The sequence below is a fragment of the Pseudogymnoascus verrucosus genome (genome assembly GCF_001662655.1).
Source record: "Pseudogymnoascus verrucosus strain UAMH 10579 unplaced genomic scaffold scaffold_6, whole genome shotgun sequence".
In the NCBI taxonomy this organism is placed as follows: domain Eukaryota; kingdom Fungi; phylum Ascomycota; class Leotiomycetes; order Thelebolales; family Thelebolaceae; genus Pseudogymnoascus; species Pseudogymnoascus verrucosus.
Genome location: NW_017263657.1, coordinates 648,581 through 664,906, shown reverse-complemented (window position 1 = coordinate 664,906; position 16,326 = coordinate 648,581). Strand labels below are relative to the sequence as shown.

Below are 16,326 nucleotides of genomic sequence, written 5' to 3'. Positions count from 1 at the left end.
GTTGATTTACACCCCCCCTTGCCCCCTAAGCGCCGCTCCCGTCCAATTATCAAAGCCACAACACACGTCGCGCGTTGGAGTGTGTGGGACCGCGAATGTATTTATGTTGGATGTTCGAATCGGGCCACGCCAACGCCAGCCTAGAACCGCCTGCGCCTGCTTTGGGAATTGGGGGAGAACAAACGAAAAGAGATCCAACAGTTTCCCTTTGTTCTTGACGACACCACCACTACAAACTCGGCGGGGGGGGGGACTTTTATTGTTGGTTCCTTGTTTGTTGCCCTGGGCCTCCTTGGGGCGGCGAGAGAGTTTAGAATATAATATAGTATTCGTTATATACTCTCTCTTTCTCGATTTCACGATTTCTAGTGAGACTCACCTATCTGATGAAACGACCCTTACACCGCCCAGCCCAGACACTACACCCACCAGGCTCCACAGAAAAATGCGGAAACGATCAGATAAAGATAAGAGCGCCCACGCCGGCCCGGGAACCGTGCAGCAGATCGCATCCACCAACTGGACTGTGAACCTCTTCCTCGGCGGTGGTCAGGTTAGGTCTTGGATGAACAGCACAGCAGAAGCTGGAGCGCCTTCGAGTACGAGTACGACGATTTCACGGCCCAAGAAGCGAACGTCGGTCCTGGCTGCGACGACGACGGCGGGTGGCGATAAGAGGTGAGTTCGCGCGACCCTTAACTTCGGCGGAAACTCAGCAGCCCACTATTTTGTTTCTGGCACCCTCGTTGCGGATGCTGCCGAGGGGTGAATTGTAGATGAGGAGGAACTGAACTGAACTGACTTCTATCTTCAAAGACCGAAGACGGCGAGTACTGTACTTCCCTCGCCAGCGCCTAGCGATGAACCTAGCCCTACCAGGGAAACGGACTCGAGTCGCGTCATGCAAGAGGATACGGTTGGGATGGCTGAGCAACAACGGCTACCGGTGACGATGCAGGAGGCTGATACGCAGGAAGTGAGGAGGCCGACGACACGGCTGTCGATTGCGATGAGTCAACTGGGGACTGGTGGGAATGCTGAGGGACAGGCTGTGCGTAGGCCGGGGACGTTGGAGTCGCCGATTATGATTCAGCGGGGGGGGGATATAGATGGGGCGGGGCAGGATATGCGGAGGCTGGAAATGAAGATGCCGTCGATGTTGGTGCAGCAGGGGCAGGTGCAGCAGTCGCCTCCGTTGATGCAACAAAGTAATACAGTCAACGAACCGCAGGTTGTGCGGAGCCCGTCGACTCAGCAGCCGCAGATGGTCCAACAAAGGAATACAGGCAACGAACCGCAGGCCGTGCGGAGCCCCTCGACTCAGCAGCCGCAGATGGTCCAACAAAGGAATACAAACAACGAGTCACAAACACTGCAGAATGCCTGGACCAGGCAACCGGTGTCGAGTGGCTATACGCCGCAGGCGCCCGCTCCTCCTCCGGCGAAGAGGCGCAAGATGACGTATGGAGTATCCTGTTCTATTTGTTTGTAGATTAAATCACTAACTGAACTGCTCAACCAGATCCGCGAACCACCCGAGCCTGAAAAACATGCTGCCACTTCTCGAGCATCACGTCAATGCGCATGGAGGGATGCAGAATCTCTCGAGGAATATCGAGCGGCAGAGGTTTCAGATGCTTCAGAAGGCGTGTGAGAGCGATGACTACTTTTATTTTGCGCTCCATCAGATCTTCTGCCTTTACACTCTTGATCCTGAGTTGGTGGCTACGCTTATAATGCCGCAAGGGGGAACTGTTCTCGAGGTGGCGTTTGGAATTATCGGTCAACTTATGATGCCTAATTCCGCCATCTCGCCGGTCCACACGAAGTTCTTCTCGGTTTTTCCAAATCAGCTGCCGGAGCTTATACACAGATCGGACCAATACAAGCTAACAGTGAACAATGTGGCGACATTCCTAGCCAGGCTATCGCTGGAATGGCCAAAATATATTCCCGAATGCATTAATAGAGGATACCCACCTCTGGTGGACGAGCTCGTGGACCGATTTGGGCTTCTTTCTCCAATCCTTCAGCATATTATTTTCACCGCCACTCGACGGAATATGGGGATCCCCGACGATGAATACAGTGCCCAGATGGAGAAGCTATTCAGCCACGACCAAGAACTCCATCGTCAGATGGCAGCGAGGGTCAACACCGCATATCCGCCAACGGAAAGGGAGATCAACGAACGCAACCAATGGCAATCCAATCAGTATAAAACTGTTCGAGCTGCGCAGCTCCAACGGATAGAACAGATTCGTCAAGGGGAACCTTCGCACATGAGTCCGAATGCGACACGTCCCTTGCAACGACCAAATATGTTGGGACGCGTACAGTCTCCAAGCAACATCCCACCCGCGACGCAAGCCGGGCATCCTTCTCCTATTCGAACTACTATCATGCTATCGGAGGTACTAACTGCCTCGCCGCGGTCTACCACAGTGCCGTCTCCTCACCAATACCCCTGGCCATCCCAGGCAGCTCAGGCATGCCCTATGTTACCAAGCCAGCAAATTCTGCCTAGTCAAGCGCAGAATATCCAGCAGCCGTATCAGCCGAGTCAACCGCAGAACATGCAGCATAGACAAGCTCAGGTGAATGATATTGTGCGGACTGCCTCGAGGAATGCGTCTCGGAATGCTTCATTAGTACAATTTCCTGGGGCAGCGGGTAGTGCGGCTCCTTCACCTGTGCTGACGAACCAGCCTCGCCGTGTCTCGTCGTCCACGTACAGTATGACCGTTCCTACTATTGCTTCTATGCCTGCTGGATACAGTTCGCCGCAAGCACAGCCGCAACCACAGCAGAAGACCGGTAGGGTGCCGCTTATACCGCCCGTAGGCTACACTCCGCCGTATCAGTTCCCACAACCTGATCGCAGCGCCCTTCATCAAGCCCATCTCCGCAGTCCAGTCCTAAAACCCATCGATGCTGATGAAGGGCTGGTAGCAAACGAGACAGCTCCGAGGTATTACCAAGCCGTCCAATGCTTTGCTGTCAAGCCAACTACACTCCTGGATTCTCCCTTGCTCACCGAGCTATCATTCGCCGTTCCTAAACGCGTATACCCCAACATAGCCGAGGACAAAAGTTCCGACCTGTCGGCGCCTATGCTTCGAGAAGTGCGGCAGGGTAGTCTCCAGTACCGAGTCCGCTGCAGCAGGATGAATAAAGATGCTCCCATGGAGCCTTCGGATTTTGTTGTCGCGGATACGAGTTGGCCGCCTACTATATTCATGGAGATGAACGACTCTGTCATTGAAATCCGGCGTAAGAGCCACTATGGCAAAGACCGCCCCGTGGACATCACACCGCACGTTCTCGAGCGTGGTCCGGCGAAGAAAAACACACTAAGGGTTTGCGTACCCAGGCCGCCGAAGACGGGAAACGATATATTCTACTCCATCGCCATCGAAGTAATCGAAGTCTTCCGCCACCAGCAAATCATCGACATGTGTCTCCAAGAACAGCGCATAACCGCCCAAGAAATGATCGAAGACATCCGCGCCAAACTCTCCAACGCCAACATCGACGAAGACGACGACGTCGCCCTCGTCTCCGCAAACCTAACCATCGACCTCGCGGACCCCTTCACCTCACGCATCTTCACCACCCCCGTCCGCGGCGTCCGCTGTCGCCACAGGGAGTGCTTCGATCTCGAAACCTTCCTCATCTCGCGCAGCACCAAGCCCCACGAAGTCGCCTGCCTGCCTGATGTGTGGAAGTGCCCGCTGTGCGGCGGGGATGCAAGTCCGCGCGCACTCCGCGTCGACGAGTTTCTGGTCTCGGTTAGGGAGAGGTTGGAGAGGGAGGGGGGGCTGGATGCTAAGGCGATCTTGGTTACGGAGGATGGGGCGTGGACTGTGAAACCGGAGGCGTTGCCGGCGGGGAGGAGGAAGTCGAGGGGGCCCCAGGGGGGGAGTGTGCCGCGTGATGAGAGTGAGCATAGCTCCCCAGCAGCGCAATCCAGACAAGGAAGCCGGGCGGTGGAAGTAATCGAGGTGGATGATGATTGAGACGAAATGTGCGTTCAAATCAGATTGATTGGGAGAGGAGTTTGTTATTGAGGTTTTTTTGTATGCTCTCCAGGCGTACGTACGGGATTTTTATACCAGGATTTGGGCATTTTGCTAGCGCGCGTGGGTTTGGGAGACTTGGGAGGGTTATACGTGAGCGATTTGAGTCATTTATGACGGCTGTATATCAAAGTGGGAAAAGGGACCTCCGTTTGGCTGATTAGGGCGTCTGGAAAAGTAGAGGGGAGTTGTGAGGAGGTATAATGAAATGTGGTTTGCTGGGTTGTTTTAGCATGGGCCGAGGATTTGAGGGTTTATTAGGATGGAAGGGTGGCGGTGTGTTAATAGGCTATGGAGGCTGGGTTGATTATGATAGCTCCTCTACCTTGTTTGTAGGCTATTTGAAAGCAACTGTCTGCTCATTGATTCTATAAGCTATGATGATAACTTATGATAGTGTGTGTAGTCATTCCTTCCACCCTGTAGGATGCATGCTCAGATAAAGCAGGGACACCACAGACAACCGCATCTCCAAACCGCAGCAAAGCCTTCGCCAGCCTCCTCGCATCTCCAGCTCACCCTCCCCGCGCCGTAATCCTACAAATCCTCACCGGCATAACCGTCTCATAAAACGGTCCCCTCTGCCTCTCCGGTTCCACCGCCTCCCACCCCATCTGCTCAAGCCCAAACCCATACTTCCCACACAACCCCAGAAACTTCCCATACGTCTCCTCATTCCTCACCGTCGACGCAATTACCACCTGCGCCTTGGGGAATAGCTCCAACAAATCCCTAAACGTAGCCACCAGCGCCGGCAGCGCAGCAGCGTCGTACGTCACGTCGGCGCCGATAATGAAATCCGGGCTCTGGTGCTCGAGGAACGTGGCGTCCTCGTTCCCTAGGAGCGCGTGGCCCCATTTAAGTTCTCTCGTACTGACGAGGGGGGAGTCTTGCAGGTTGTTGATGAAGAGATTGGTTCCTAGGTCCGTCATAACGGTGTCGAAGCCGTCGGTGGCGGTGACGTGCGTGGCGCCTAGGTACTTGGCGCAGCAAATGGAGAGGTAGCCTGTCCCGGAGCCGAGTTCGAGGACGGATTTGCCGCGGAGGGAGAGCGAGGGGCGGAGGGTGGGGGAGCTGAGGAAGGAACTTAGTTGCAGGGAGGCTTCCCAGGTGCGGAAGCCGGTGGTGCCGGTGCCGCCGAGGAGGTTGCGGGATTCGAGGATGGTGATGGTGGGGGGGTCGGTTGGGGGTGGTGTGGATGACGGTGGTGAGGCCGAGGATGAAGATGACTCTTGGAGGAGGTTGGAAAGGGTGTAGGTCACGTATGACTTCTCCTGTGCGGCGACGGCTTCGGGTGGGATGGTGGTGGTGAGGAGGGAGGCGAAGGAGTTCATTAGGTCGTCAGAAATACTCTGCTATGGAGATACAAAGGTCAGACATTTGGTTTGGAGAGTGGAAGTCATCGAGTACGGGTAAATAAATAAATCAATGCTGCAAATATATATGATATAAGATGTTTGAACTGAAAAGAGAGAATCCTCATACTTCCTCTTCCCAATCGGTAATGCTCACTTCGATCCGCTTCATGAGCTCCTTTAGAACCCGCAGCTGATACCGTTGCGGCGGATACCATTTCATTGCATCTTCTGAGAAGACCTCAGAGTACAACATTTGTTGGAACTCCTCATGCTTCAAGCATTCTTTTGACGGGTATTTGAGACTTATCTGGAGTTGGAGATATTGGCGTTTAAAGAGGTCCAGTTCCTCCCGCCACATGAGCGGCATCATGGCTATCTCCCCGGAAGCACATTTCATTCTCCAAGGCGCCTGTAATATAATTGCTTCAATCAGGAAAAATCATCCTCGACGTCAAGAAAGCTCTTCTGTAGATCTCAGGAAGTGCTCACGTGCTTTCGCTGTGTCGCATGCCGTTGCCGCTTTGGGTTGGGCGGGGTCGGTCGTTCAGCCACATGAGGCTCAGCCTTAGTGGCTTAGGGTAGGGCTTCCACACAGCTTAAGCGCCTCGTTTAACCGACCAATTGCAAAACCGCACCAAAGCTAATCCTGAAATTTGTTGATACCCTAAGTTACGTTAGCCCTCCGAACTTCTCCCTCTCCCGCCAGCGACCTCACGACCAATTCGACATCTGTCTCGACTTCGCAGACAGCACATATCGTCAACATGGCCGACCGCGAGCAACCCGTTACGCTGAGAACGCGCAAGTTCATCCGCAACCCTCTTTTGGGCCGCAAGCAGATGGTCATGTAAGTTCATCCACCACGCCAGCCCACGATCGCAAAAAACACGCTCCGCAGAACGGGGAAGAGATATTGAGCAACTGCTCTGCGGAAATGGATCAGGATATATATATATTGGAATTGGGAAGCGCAAGGGCTAACACAATCCTGACAGTGACGTCCTGCACCCAAACCGCGCCAACGTGTCCAAGGACGACCTCCGTGGCAAGCTCGCTGAGCTGTACAAGTGCACCAAGGACCAGATCAACGTCTTCGGTCTCCAGACCCAGTTCGGTGGCGGCAAGACCACCGGCTTCGCCCTCGTTTACGATTCCCCAGAGGCCCTCAAGAAGTTCGAGCCTCACTTCAGACTTGTCCGTGTCGGTGTCGCAGAGAAGATCGAGAAGCCATCCAGAGCGCAACGTACGTCCACCGAAACAATCCCTCGGATCCGCGAGACACCATATCATGGAGGAATCAGAGTGCTAACATTAGAACAGGCCATCAACGCAAGAACAGGCTCAAGACCCTCCGCGGAACGGCCAAGGTCAAGGGACCCAAGAAGAAGAAGAACGACGACTAAGCTATTCGCCTTGTGTATGGAGCATACGGTGGTTTGGTTGCGGTGGGTGTTGGGTTGTTCGGGAAGACAGGCATCGTGTATTCGCATTGCATCGGTCTCCTTATATTGTGGTAGCAGAAATTAAGGAAACGAATCGGGACATGATGGCATGAATTCGATCGCTCCGCTGGCCCAATACCATTTCAATTGAGGTTTACAATCCATTCGCTGGCTCTGCGTGTTTGTGTGACAGTAATTTTCCCTTCATGTCTTTTGCTGATGGAAAAGTGTATTCTATTGACAGAAAATATTTTACAAATGGACAATTTCGCGAATATACGTTTGACTGCCATCAAGGTCATGCCTTCCACACCAAGCGTCAGGGTAATTGCCAAACAAACAAACCCGGAAACCCGACTGTACTATGTTTTGCCCATCCAGACACCCTTTCAGCCGCGGCACAGGATAACGAACTCCACATTAAGGATCCTCCATATCTCACCACAAAACTGTTGCACATTTGTCTTGCTCTCCTCACGAGCAGTCACTCTGGTAGGCAAGGGTGTATTTTCTTCTATCTCCTCTCGATGTCGCATATTCTATATTTCTACACTACGCAGCCTTGTTCAGCCAAGGCCAGGCAGTCCGCCCAGCCCAGCGACTGATCCTCAATGTTCCTCGAGACCTGCCCGGAAAGCTACTCCTACTTGCAGACGGGCTCATTTGCACGATGAGCAAGCCAGGTTTTGGGAGGGCTTTATTGTTGACCAGCATGTCCAACGCAAGAAGTGGTGGGTGAACGGTGATCTATATCATCTACATTTCCAACCAAAAGCTGCTTGATGGTGAACAAGGTCACTCACAAGATCATATCTGTACTCTCCCTCGCTCTTGTTATATGTATGCGCATAAAGCTAATAGTCATTTACAAAGCCAGTCCAAAGACTACCGAGTCCGACAACTATGGCCCCCGGGCCTAGTACTCATTATCCCGACTCCATCTCCATCCCGTTCCCGTTTCCCAGTTTCCCAAAAGAAGAAAGTCCACGCGATACACCACCGTCTCAATTAAACATGGGGTCTACTGCCCCATTAACGTTGCAGCACATCAGGGGCCTGCCCGTCGTATAATGACGTGTGGTCGATTTGCGCCATCGGTGCTGTTTCGGTCGATGGAGGCTGACGCAAACACGGCCTAAAGGTGACAAAAAACGCCAAAAACCGAGACAATAAAAAAGAACAAACTCCCCCAATCCCGCCCCCGCAACCCCAAGCAATGTCCAAAGGGCCTATTGTGGGTGTGTGATGAATTAGCCCAGTGATTTTTTTGTCTATCCGTGAAAAGAAGTCAAAAAAAAACCAAACCTGTTTGCTTGTTCCGCTGTGTTTCGGGAAGCAAACAAACGCATGCACACTTTACAACTGATAAATGACAACCCAATAAAATATTTCGGGAAACTGCTAAGGAACAGGACGATGAATTGAAAGCGCGCGCTATTAGAAGACAAGAAGAAGCCTTGCCGGAAATTGCAGCGCCACAATGACAGGCTTCTCATGCAACCACATTGCTGATGGCTTCTCGGTGGAGGGAGGTCTCGTGGAGACGGTCCTGGTCGTCGCTCAGTGCCTGACCCGCACGGCCTGAGCTTGAGCTTGTGAACGGCACGTATACGTTTCCATCACATAGCGTTCCTCCTGTGTCCATTTGCAGCTTGCGGACGGGCAAGTTGTCGCTGCTGGCGCCGTAACTGAAAAGTTCGGCTTGTGAGGTTTGGGCGCGCAATGATGGCTGATGGGCTGGAGTGTGTGTCCAGCCATTGGAGGTGCTGACATATAAATCTTGCTCGCCAGTGTTGTCGGTGGAAGAGTATGAATGAGACGTGCCGTCCGAAGATACTGATAGAGGAGCTTCGCTGTCCGTCTTGATCCCAGAACCGGAATTTGGGGCCAAGCCGCTATAGTATACAACCCCATCGGATGTACGGGCCAAAGGGCGTGCAGGCATGGGAAGCACTCGTTCATTGCTTGTCAGAGCAGATGCCGCTGGAAGTGAGCTCGCCATACTGTGGAAGGAGAAGTTGCTTGATTCCGTGCTGATGCTAGAGCGGGATGCATAACTCGCAGCGTGGTTGTACAGCAGAGGAGGCGCCGAAGTATAGGCACAAGATGGGTCCGGATCGTAGCACGCAGCGTTTCCAGCTGCTTTCAATCCGGGAGCCGGTGTCCACGGCCTGGCTGGCGGGTTTGTCGCATATTGAAGTCCGATTTGGTCCTGGTTTAACTGCTGGAACGTATGGGGCATGATGTTGTAATCGACACCATCATCGGCGTAATCGATCCCGTATGGAGGCGTGTAATAGGCGGCCTTGGTTGGATACTGATAATCATTGAGGGGCAGCTGTCTATATGACTGCTGGCTGCCAAGAGTGTTCCCTATTGAAGGGGTCCCGTATGGTGCTGTGTAGCATGGGAGGCCTCTGCTCCGATGAAGAGTGCGCAGGGCAGCGGAAGAGTCGTAATTGAAGCTGTCCTTGACGAATGGCAACTCCTCTGACTGAACCTAACCAGGAGTTAACTATCTGATGCCACGAGTGATAATAGAAAACAAGTCCCGAACTTACTCTATTGAACTGGCAGTGGTCGTTGGTGCCAGCTAATTTACAGTTATGGCAGCCATCGTCTCCTTGGGGACCACTGCATTTGATCTTGCGTTTTCGACAGCGCCCGCACTAATAACCAAATTAGGATATGAGTCTTTGGGGGGAACAGATATACGTACAGCGACAGGTATCCTCCGGCGCTGCTGTGGTTTCTGGCCCTCCTCTTGATCTTGATCATTCGGGTGAGTCTCGTGGGTCGACATCGGATAGCCTCGAATCCCGTTTCTCATTCTTTCACCATTGGATTGGTTATATCTCTCATGGCTCACTTGATATGGTATGCCATTGCGGCTGTAGCGGGTAATGCATGGATGTTCAATATCCTCACTCCAAAGTTTTGTCATGTTCTACGATTTTTTCCCCGTCAGTATATATGCCTTATGATTTCTTAGAATATGAAAACCTTGGGAACTCACTCCAATTTATCCACCGCTATGATAGTTTGACTCCTGTAAATAGAAGTGAGAATCAACCAAGTTCAGTATCTGCAGCAGGGAGGCGTAGGTCATGGTATGCTCAATCTCATGTCATACATATAATGGGAGATAAGTTAGAGAAATCGTGGGGTTGCGGAGGCCATCCATGTATTGTTATATCCCCCGCGTGGAGTGTTTGCACCATCTCGCGAATAGTATGCGGGGGCAGTAAATGCGATAGATCAGCACAGGGTCGTTTTGCAACCCTGTAGCCTCGTACCACCACGGTATGTGCCTCCATAACTCCCCGTAGAGACGACTGTACCTAAGTGGTATTTTGTGGCGCCTGAGCTATGGGCGCCTGCATATTTCTCTGTTCGTCTGTCTCTCAGGAGAGCTTCGTATCAAATATTCACACAGATATGAATCGACAGCGTTTAACAAACGGATTTAACCAGCCACTGAGAATACACAGACAGAGTCTGTTTGGGCCGCGGGGAAGATTGCTATTGACTCTTCACTCAAAGCAACGTATAATAAGTCAGGTGTAATAAGCTGTCTCGGGTTCATGAGACTGTTCACTATCAAACGAATAGATTTGCCAAGCACAGCGACTTGGAGGACGCCATGAGTCCAGGTCACCTCAGTTGCGCCCATGAATATAACATAAGTTAAGGTAGGCTGTAGCTTTCCGGCTCTCCCCATTGCATTCCATATTAGTAACCTATTCAGCAGAGGTACATCTTGGCCAAGCTCTCTAGAAATATCTTTTTTTGGAATAATTTATGATGCGCAGGCGAAGGGAGAATACTGCATCATGGAAACGATTCAACGGGCCAAACGGGCTCTGTAAGTGATATTAATAGCCAAAGCACTGCATTTATAGAATGACACAAGGAAAATTTCCCAGTAATTTACTTTCTCAGCGCAAGTAATTTTGGAACGAGCTATATTGATTTTGAGCTTCTCAAAGTTACTAGACTCGACGGTTACTCCCGTTCAGCAAGTGCCAGAGCTTGTGTTTGCTTAATGCAAGGCCAGCCCCAAAGGGGTCTCGTTCCACTCTGTAAGAGGCCCCTATGTGCCCCTCATTTATGATATATTCGTTGTACGGAAAAGCTGTGAAGCTTCCACTTCTTGCATCCGACTTTAGAACCGGGTCAGATGAGCGAATGCGCGGACATGGCTGGGATTTGCTTGGACGGTGGAAATGAATGCATTGGATGTACATGTTGCAGGAAGGCGATGAGTCAGCAGAAGCACTTGCATGTCAATGATATAAAATGAAAGAATAATCCGGCCTCATGTACGCAGGGTAACACGGTGACTTCATGCGGTTGAATGCCATTGGGTCGGCAAACTTTGGTCCACGACGTGAGAAATTTGTCATGAAATTCGACCCAGAAATAATGTCCTTTCGAAACCCAGTATTCCCATTCCCAGTATAACAAGGATCTAATAATGAATCGATTGGCAGGAGACAGTCGTGGCCAAAATCTAATAATGAATCAATTTGTGGAAGACAGACGAGGGCAAGCTCAAACATCGCCTTTCCCATGTTCCCTGGCTGTCTCTAGCGGATAGGGAGGGACAAGCAAGACATGTTCTGTGGCCTATGACTTGCATTCCGTGATCGTAGGTAGATGCAGGGTTGGCCTCGCTCTCCGATATTTTCGAGATCTATACGGACGACCTTGACCTGCAACAGAAAGGACTACTTTCAAACTCTCGTATGACCCGTGTGGTAACATAAAGCACGAGGCTCGTGATTCTGAGCCATTGGAGAATATCTGAGCTGCTTCATTCCATATTCAGAACTGCATTTACTCAAATCCCACCATCCTTAGCTTCCAAACGTTTCCATCCCCAGCACGTGGTAAGCAGTAGTACCCCTGTTAATTTGTGTTTGGTACTTCTGAGCAAGGCATTTGCCCGTTGTAGCAAGGAGCGAGATGTGGTCTCCAAGGAATAAGCGGACGCGGGCTCGGAGGATTGCTAAACAGCCACCAGGTAGGGAATATGAGGCGGTCTCCGAAAAAAGATCCGCCCCCCTCCTTTCACATGGACCCTGACCCTACATATGCGGGGGTTTTCCACGGAAGATAAGAGGTCAGCTTCGTTTACCGTATGAAAGCTCCAGTGGTAGTGGGGTTCTGCCAAAGGCGACAGCAGTGGTGGTATTCCAGAATGCATGCGGCCGAGACCAAGTTTAGTCTATGCCAGGGCGACAACAGACATCTATCGGAGTGTGCTTGCGGGACCCTTCACCGACACCCCTTGGATGCTTGAAGGCTGCATAAGGACATAAATGGAAAGGTAAAAACAGTCAAATCTCTGAGGCGGATATACAAATAAGAGATGTACTTGTACAGTATTGTAAGTATCGTACAGTCGTACATGTGTGCTGCAGATGATATGGGAGTGCTCCAAGGGGTTGCAAAGAGGCGTCAAGAGGCGTCAAGACCATGAGAGCGTCTAGAGACATATGTTAGTTTGCTGCTAAATTTCTGTTTTGTGATTGGTTGGTATATGAATAGGTTGTTTGTTACAAGGTCAGGGTGCGCAGGCATTCACCGCCAACTTGTGAGACAAAGAGCAATCTTCAATCCTGCAGCCAGTAGAGACCTCTCAGTCGGACAGCCAAGGACCAGGTTGTTGCACAAGTAGGAATAATGATAGGTATATTTGTAGGGGGCTGGAAATATAATGATGGTCGCCGCTTTGCTACGAGTAATCTGAGGGATTAGAGATTGATGTCTAAATTTATGATTAGGGATCCCTTGCGTAGAAATAAAATGATGTGCATGACGAAGCAAGGAAGCAAACCTTCCTTGGGTTGTTAGGGATGGCGCGTGAGTGGAGCTCCAGTAAATAGCCGCGTCTGGGCGCCTATCCCCACCGATCGATCGATCGCAAGGCTCGACCCTCGCGATTTATGAGGGGAGCTACTTGGTTAGTGACGAATATACGTGTTTTTGGACATGAGTTTGTGCAATAGAGACGGCGGATTGTAGCAAAGCACAATTCACAATCAAACGCTGCTTAATATTTTACGATCCAATAGGAATCATGAGTGTTCTCTTGGAGACCTCTGCTGGCGACATCGTCATCGACCTTCTTGTCGATTACGCGCCAAAGCTCTGCGAGAAGTGAGTGCAACCCCATATCCCCCCCCCGCACCGCCCAAGTAGCTGAATACATAGATCCTAACACTCCCGCTCGATATAGCTTCCTTAAGCTCTGCAAAGTCAAGTACTACAACTTCTCGCCCGTTTATGGCGTGCAGAAGAACTTCTCGTTTCAGAGCGGCGACCCACTCGGACCAGACTCGAAACACAGCGATGGCGGAAGCTCGATATGGGGAATCCTGGATGGCCCAGCGAAGAGGACGTTCGAAGCGGAATTAAACCCGAAGCTGAAGCATGCAGAGCGAGGCACAGTGAGCATGGCAACTGTACAGTCACCACGAGACCCCGACAAGCGAATCGCAGGGAGTCAGTTTATAATTACACTTGGCGATGAGTTGGATTACCTGGATGGCAAAGCGGCGATATTCGGGAAGGTTGTTGAGGGATTTGACGCACTGGAGAAGATAAACGAGGCAATATGCGACGAGAAGGGGAGGCCTATGGTGGATATCCGCATAAAACATACTGTCGTCCTTGATGACCCTTACGACGACCCACCCGGATTGACCGAACCCCCTGGATCGCCTCCCCCAAGCAAGGAGCAGCTCGCAACGGTCCGTATTGGCGAAGATGAAAACCTCGAAGAGACAACGGACCCAGAAGCCGTGGAACGGCAACGGCGAGAGCGCGAGGCTCGGGCCCAAGCGCTCACACTGGAGATGGTGGGCGATCTCCCATTCGCTGAAGTCAAGCCTCCCGAGAACGTCCTATTTGTATGCAAGCTTAACCCAGTAACTACAGGTAAGACACTGCTATCAGCCTCAAGCCCAACAATGCTAACTGCCGCCTTAGACGAGGACCTTGAGTTGATCTTCTCCCGCTTTGGCACTATCCTCTCCTGCGAAGTCATTCGTGACAAGCGAACTGGCGACAGTCTTCAATACGCCTTTATTGAATATGCAGACCAGGCTTCTTGCGAGCAAGCTTACTTCAAGATGCAAGGGGTGCTTATTGACGACCACCGAATCCACGTCGACTTTTCGCAGTCAGTGTCGAAGCTCTCTGACTCGTGGCGCACAGCAACGAATTCTAAGAGGCGGCAAGGCGGTGGCGGATTTGGTGGCGTGAGTGGGCTGGAGAAAAAGAGGCAGTATAAGGCAGACGACTATGGAGTGAGGAGGGATAGGTACGGGATGGTATATGACGAGGATGAACTGCGGAGGAGGGGTGAGAGGGAACGTGAAATGGGCGGCAAGCCTAGTCGCAGCCCAGAAAGGCGTGAAAAATCACGAAGCAGGAGTCCGAGCCCGCGCAGGAAAGAGACGCGTCACTACGATTCACGAGACGATGGAAGGAGACGCGACGACAGGGATAGGGATAGATACCGTGACCGTGGCTACGAGAGTCGAGGCGGTGGTAGTAGAAGGGATGACGGATATAGGAGGCGCTGAAGCGGCGTTGTAAACGGTTGCACTGCGTTGCGGCATTATTCCGTGACGCGCACGTAGAACCTATGAAATAATCAAAATATGAAGCCACCCCCAAGCACGACAACAAATACGTCAATTATTAGATACAGATCCGATAAGATACCCTCGTACCCACGGCGCCAAGCACGTAATCCATTGTCCTCTAGCTTCCGCAAGACATTCATGCAGCTATGCGTATTCTGCAAGTCTTCACTTCCGGCGATCTCCTCCCCCCGGGCGTACAGGCAAGGTGTGAGCAAGCAAACAACAGCTAGGGGGGTAGCCTTGTAAATGACTCTCTGCCAGATCCCGTCCGAAGTTTCTCGACCCCCGCCACACGTGGCAGCATCCCTTACTGTCGTATGCACGGTCGATCATTCGGCATCAGTCGTCAGAGTGTAACTCGGGGAAAGGAATTATTCAACCCGACGATGCGCCAACATCATACGCCGTCCCGCGATTCAACGCCTCATCGAGCCTGACAATCGTGTTCTCGTAAACCTTTGCGACATCCATGTTATGCAGATCGGATTCGTCCTCGTCCCAGTCCATCTGCGCACCCCCCCCATCCGTCCCCTCATCCTCCGTCTCTGTAGCCATACTCCCCTCATCCTCCACCTCCCCTTCCCTCCCCATAACCTCCACGACAACAACACGCGTCTGCTCAACAATACTCTTACACCTCACCATATCCGTCCTGCTCATCCCACTCCCCTCCTCCTCTAAGCCCGGCAGCGCCTCCCCACTCGCCACATCCTTTCCAACCAACAAACTCGCAAGCGCATGGTCCATCTTCCTCAACAACCCGAATGTCGCCCCCGGCGCAGCTGGAAACGCTGGTAGATACGTCGATACCGCCAGTGCGATATTAAACAAATACGGAATCTGCAGACTCGCTACCCCACCACGTCAGTATTAACATCCGTTTCAAACGCAAGGAGCCGCCCGCTCGCCCCCCTCCCGAGTCCAGGGCCCAGCGCATCCACCAAAGCAACCCGCCCAAGAAAAAGAAAAGAAAATAAAGGAACAAACTCACGCGTCCCACTCCTCCAAAGTACATCCACAACCTCCCCCAAATCCCTACACACATCCCCCATCCTCTCATACCCCTTCCCCTCCTCTCCCTCCCCCGGCCCCCTCATCTCCACCGGCTGGAACTTCTTCACATACCGTCTCGAAACCTTCAACAGCGCATTCTCGACCCACCGCCGCGTCGTCTCTTCTCTGCCGCTGCCCGGGCGGAGGGGGCGCGGCCGCGGGTGCGGGAGGTTGGTGTAGGTGTGGGGGGAGGAGATGGAAGGGGTGGGGGAGAGGGGGGTAGGCAGGAAGCCGCCGGGGAGAGGGGTGGACATGGGGTAGGTGGGTAAAGTGGGTGAGTGCAGGTGGTGAGGGGTTTCTGGAAGGGCGGATGATGGGGTTGTGGATGAGAGGTGTTTTGGTGGAGGCTGGTGGGAAGTGGAGAGGGAGGGGCGAGGCTGAGGAGCCGCGAAGGCGACGGATGCGATGACGAGGTAAGGCTGCGAGGCTGAAAGAGACGAGTTATTTTGTCAAGGGGATGGATTTTTAATCATTTCTACACATTGAAATCAATATATTGTATAAACACAAATTTGATATTCCCAAATCGTGATTTCTAGTGCTACAATACATCATCATACATAAATCCCTCCCATCATCTCAGCCTCACATTTTCCAAATATCACTCCTCCATTTCCACCCCCAAAAAATAAATCCAAATCCCTACCCCCCCATTACTACCATTCACCATCACCCACCTCCTCATCAGACGAAACCTCCTTCCCCCCTCAGCTACCCCACTTCTAACACTTCTAAC

General features: G+C 52.0%; 6 protein-coding genes across 6 annotated transcripts; 3 read left to right on the top strand and 3 right to left on the bottom strand.

The window, feature by feature from the left end:
• The first annotated feature begins 93 nt into the window (after positions 1 to 93).
• VE01_02215 (uncharacterized protein) lies at positions 94 to 4,444 on the top strand. Its single transcript, XM_018271726.2, has 3 exons — positions 94 to 678; positions 817 to 1,461; positions 1,523 to 4,444. The coding sequence occupies exons 1-3, from the start codon at positions 104 to 106 to the stop codon at positions 4,017 to 4,019; spliced, it is 3,717 nt and encodes a 1,238-aa protein (XP_018133468.2). The 5' UTR covers positions 94 to 103; the 3' UTR covers positions 4,020 to 4,444.
• Positions 4,399 to 5,948, bottom strand: VE01_02214 (uncharacterized protein). Its single transcript, XM_059463423.1, has 2 exons — positions 5,565 to 5,948; positions 4,399 to 5,431 (listed from the first exon to the last, which is right to left on the bottom strand). The coding sequence occupies exons 1-2, from the start codon at positions 5,832 to 5,834 to the stop codon at positions 4,595 to 4,597; spliced, it is 1,107 nt and encodes a 368-aa protein (XP_059319975.1). The 5' UTR covers positions 5,835 to 5,948; the 3' UTR covers positions 4,399 to 4,594.
• A 196-nt stretch (positions 5,949 to 6,144) lies between these two features.
• Positions 6,145 to 7,430, top strand: VE01_02213 (uncharacterized protein). Its single transcript, XM_018271724.2, has 3 exons — positions 6,145 to 6,284; positions 6,433 to 6,680; positions 6,758 to 7,430. Exons 1-3 carry the CDS (start codon positions 6,202 to 6,204, stop codon positions 6,838 to 6,840), a joined length of 414 nt encoding a protein of 137 aa, XP_018133470.1. The 5' UTR covers positions 6,145 to 6,201; the 3' UTR covers positions 6,841 to 7,430.
• A 935-nt stretch (positions 7,431 to 8,365) lies between these two features.
• Positions 8,366 to 9,682, bottom strand: VE01_02212 (uncharacterized protein; the record flags this gene model as incomplete). Its single annotated transcript, XM_018271723.2, has 3 exons — positions 8,366 to 9,379; positions 9,441 to 9,548; positions 9,599 to 9,682. The coding sequence occupies 3 exons, from the start codon at positions 9,680 to 9,682 to the stop codon at positions 8,372 to 8,374; spliced, it is 1,200 nt and encodes a 399-aa protein (XP_018133469.1). The 3' UTR covers positions 8,366 to 8,371.
• A 3,147-nt stretch (positions 9,683 to 12,829) lies between these two features.
• On the top strand, positions 12,830 to 14,560 carry CYP6 (Peptidyl-prolyl cis-trans isomerase-like 4). Its single transcript, XM_018271722.2, has 3 exons — positions 12,830 to 13,044; positions 13,124 to 13,824; positions 13,876 to 14,560. Exons 1-3 carry the CDS (start codon positions 12,965 to 12,967, stop codon positions 14,472 to 14,474), a joined length of 1,380 nt encoding a protein of 459 aa, XP_018133472.1. The 5' UTR covers positions 12,830 to 12,964; the 3' UTR covers positions 14,475 to 14,560.
• On the bottom strand, positions 14,525 to 15,941 carry VE01_02210 (uncharacterized protein). The gene is made up of 2 exons (XM_018271721.2): positions 15,529 to 15,941; positions 14,525 to 15,388 (listed from the first exon to the last, which is right to left on the bottom strand). The coding sequence occupies exons 1-2, from the start codon at positions 15,842 to 15,844 to the stop codon at positions 14,913 to 14,915; spliced, it is 792 nt and encodes a 263-aa protein (XP_018133471.1). The 5' UTR covers positions 15,845 to 15,941; the 3' UTR covers positions 14,525 to 14,912.
• Positions 15,942 to 16,326: the final 385 nt, after the last annotated feature.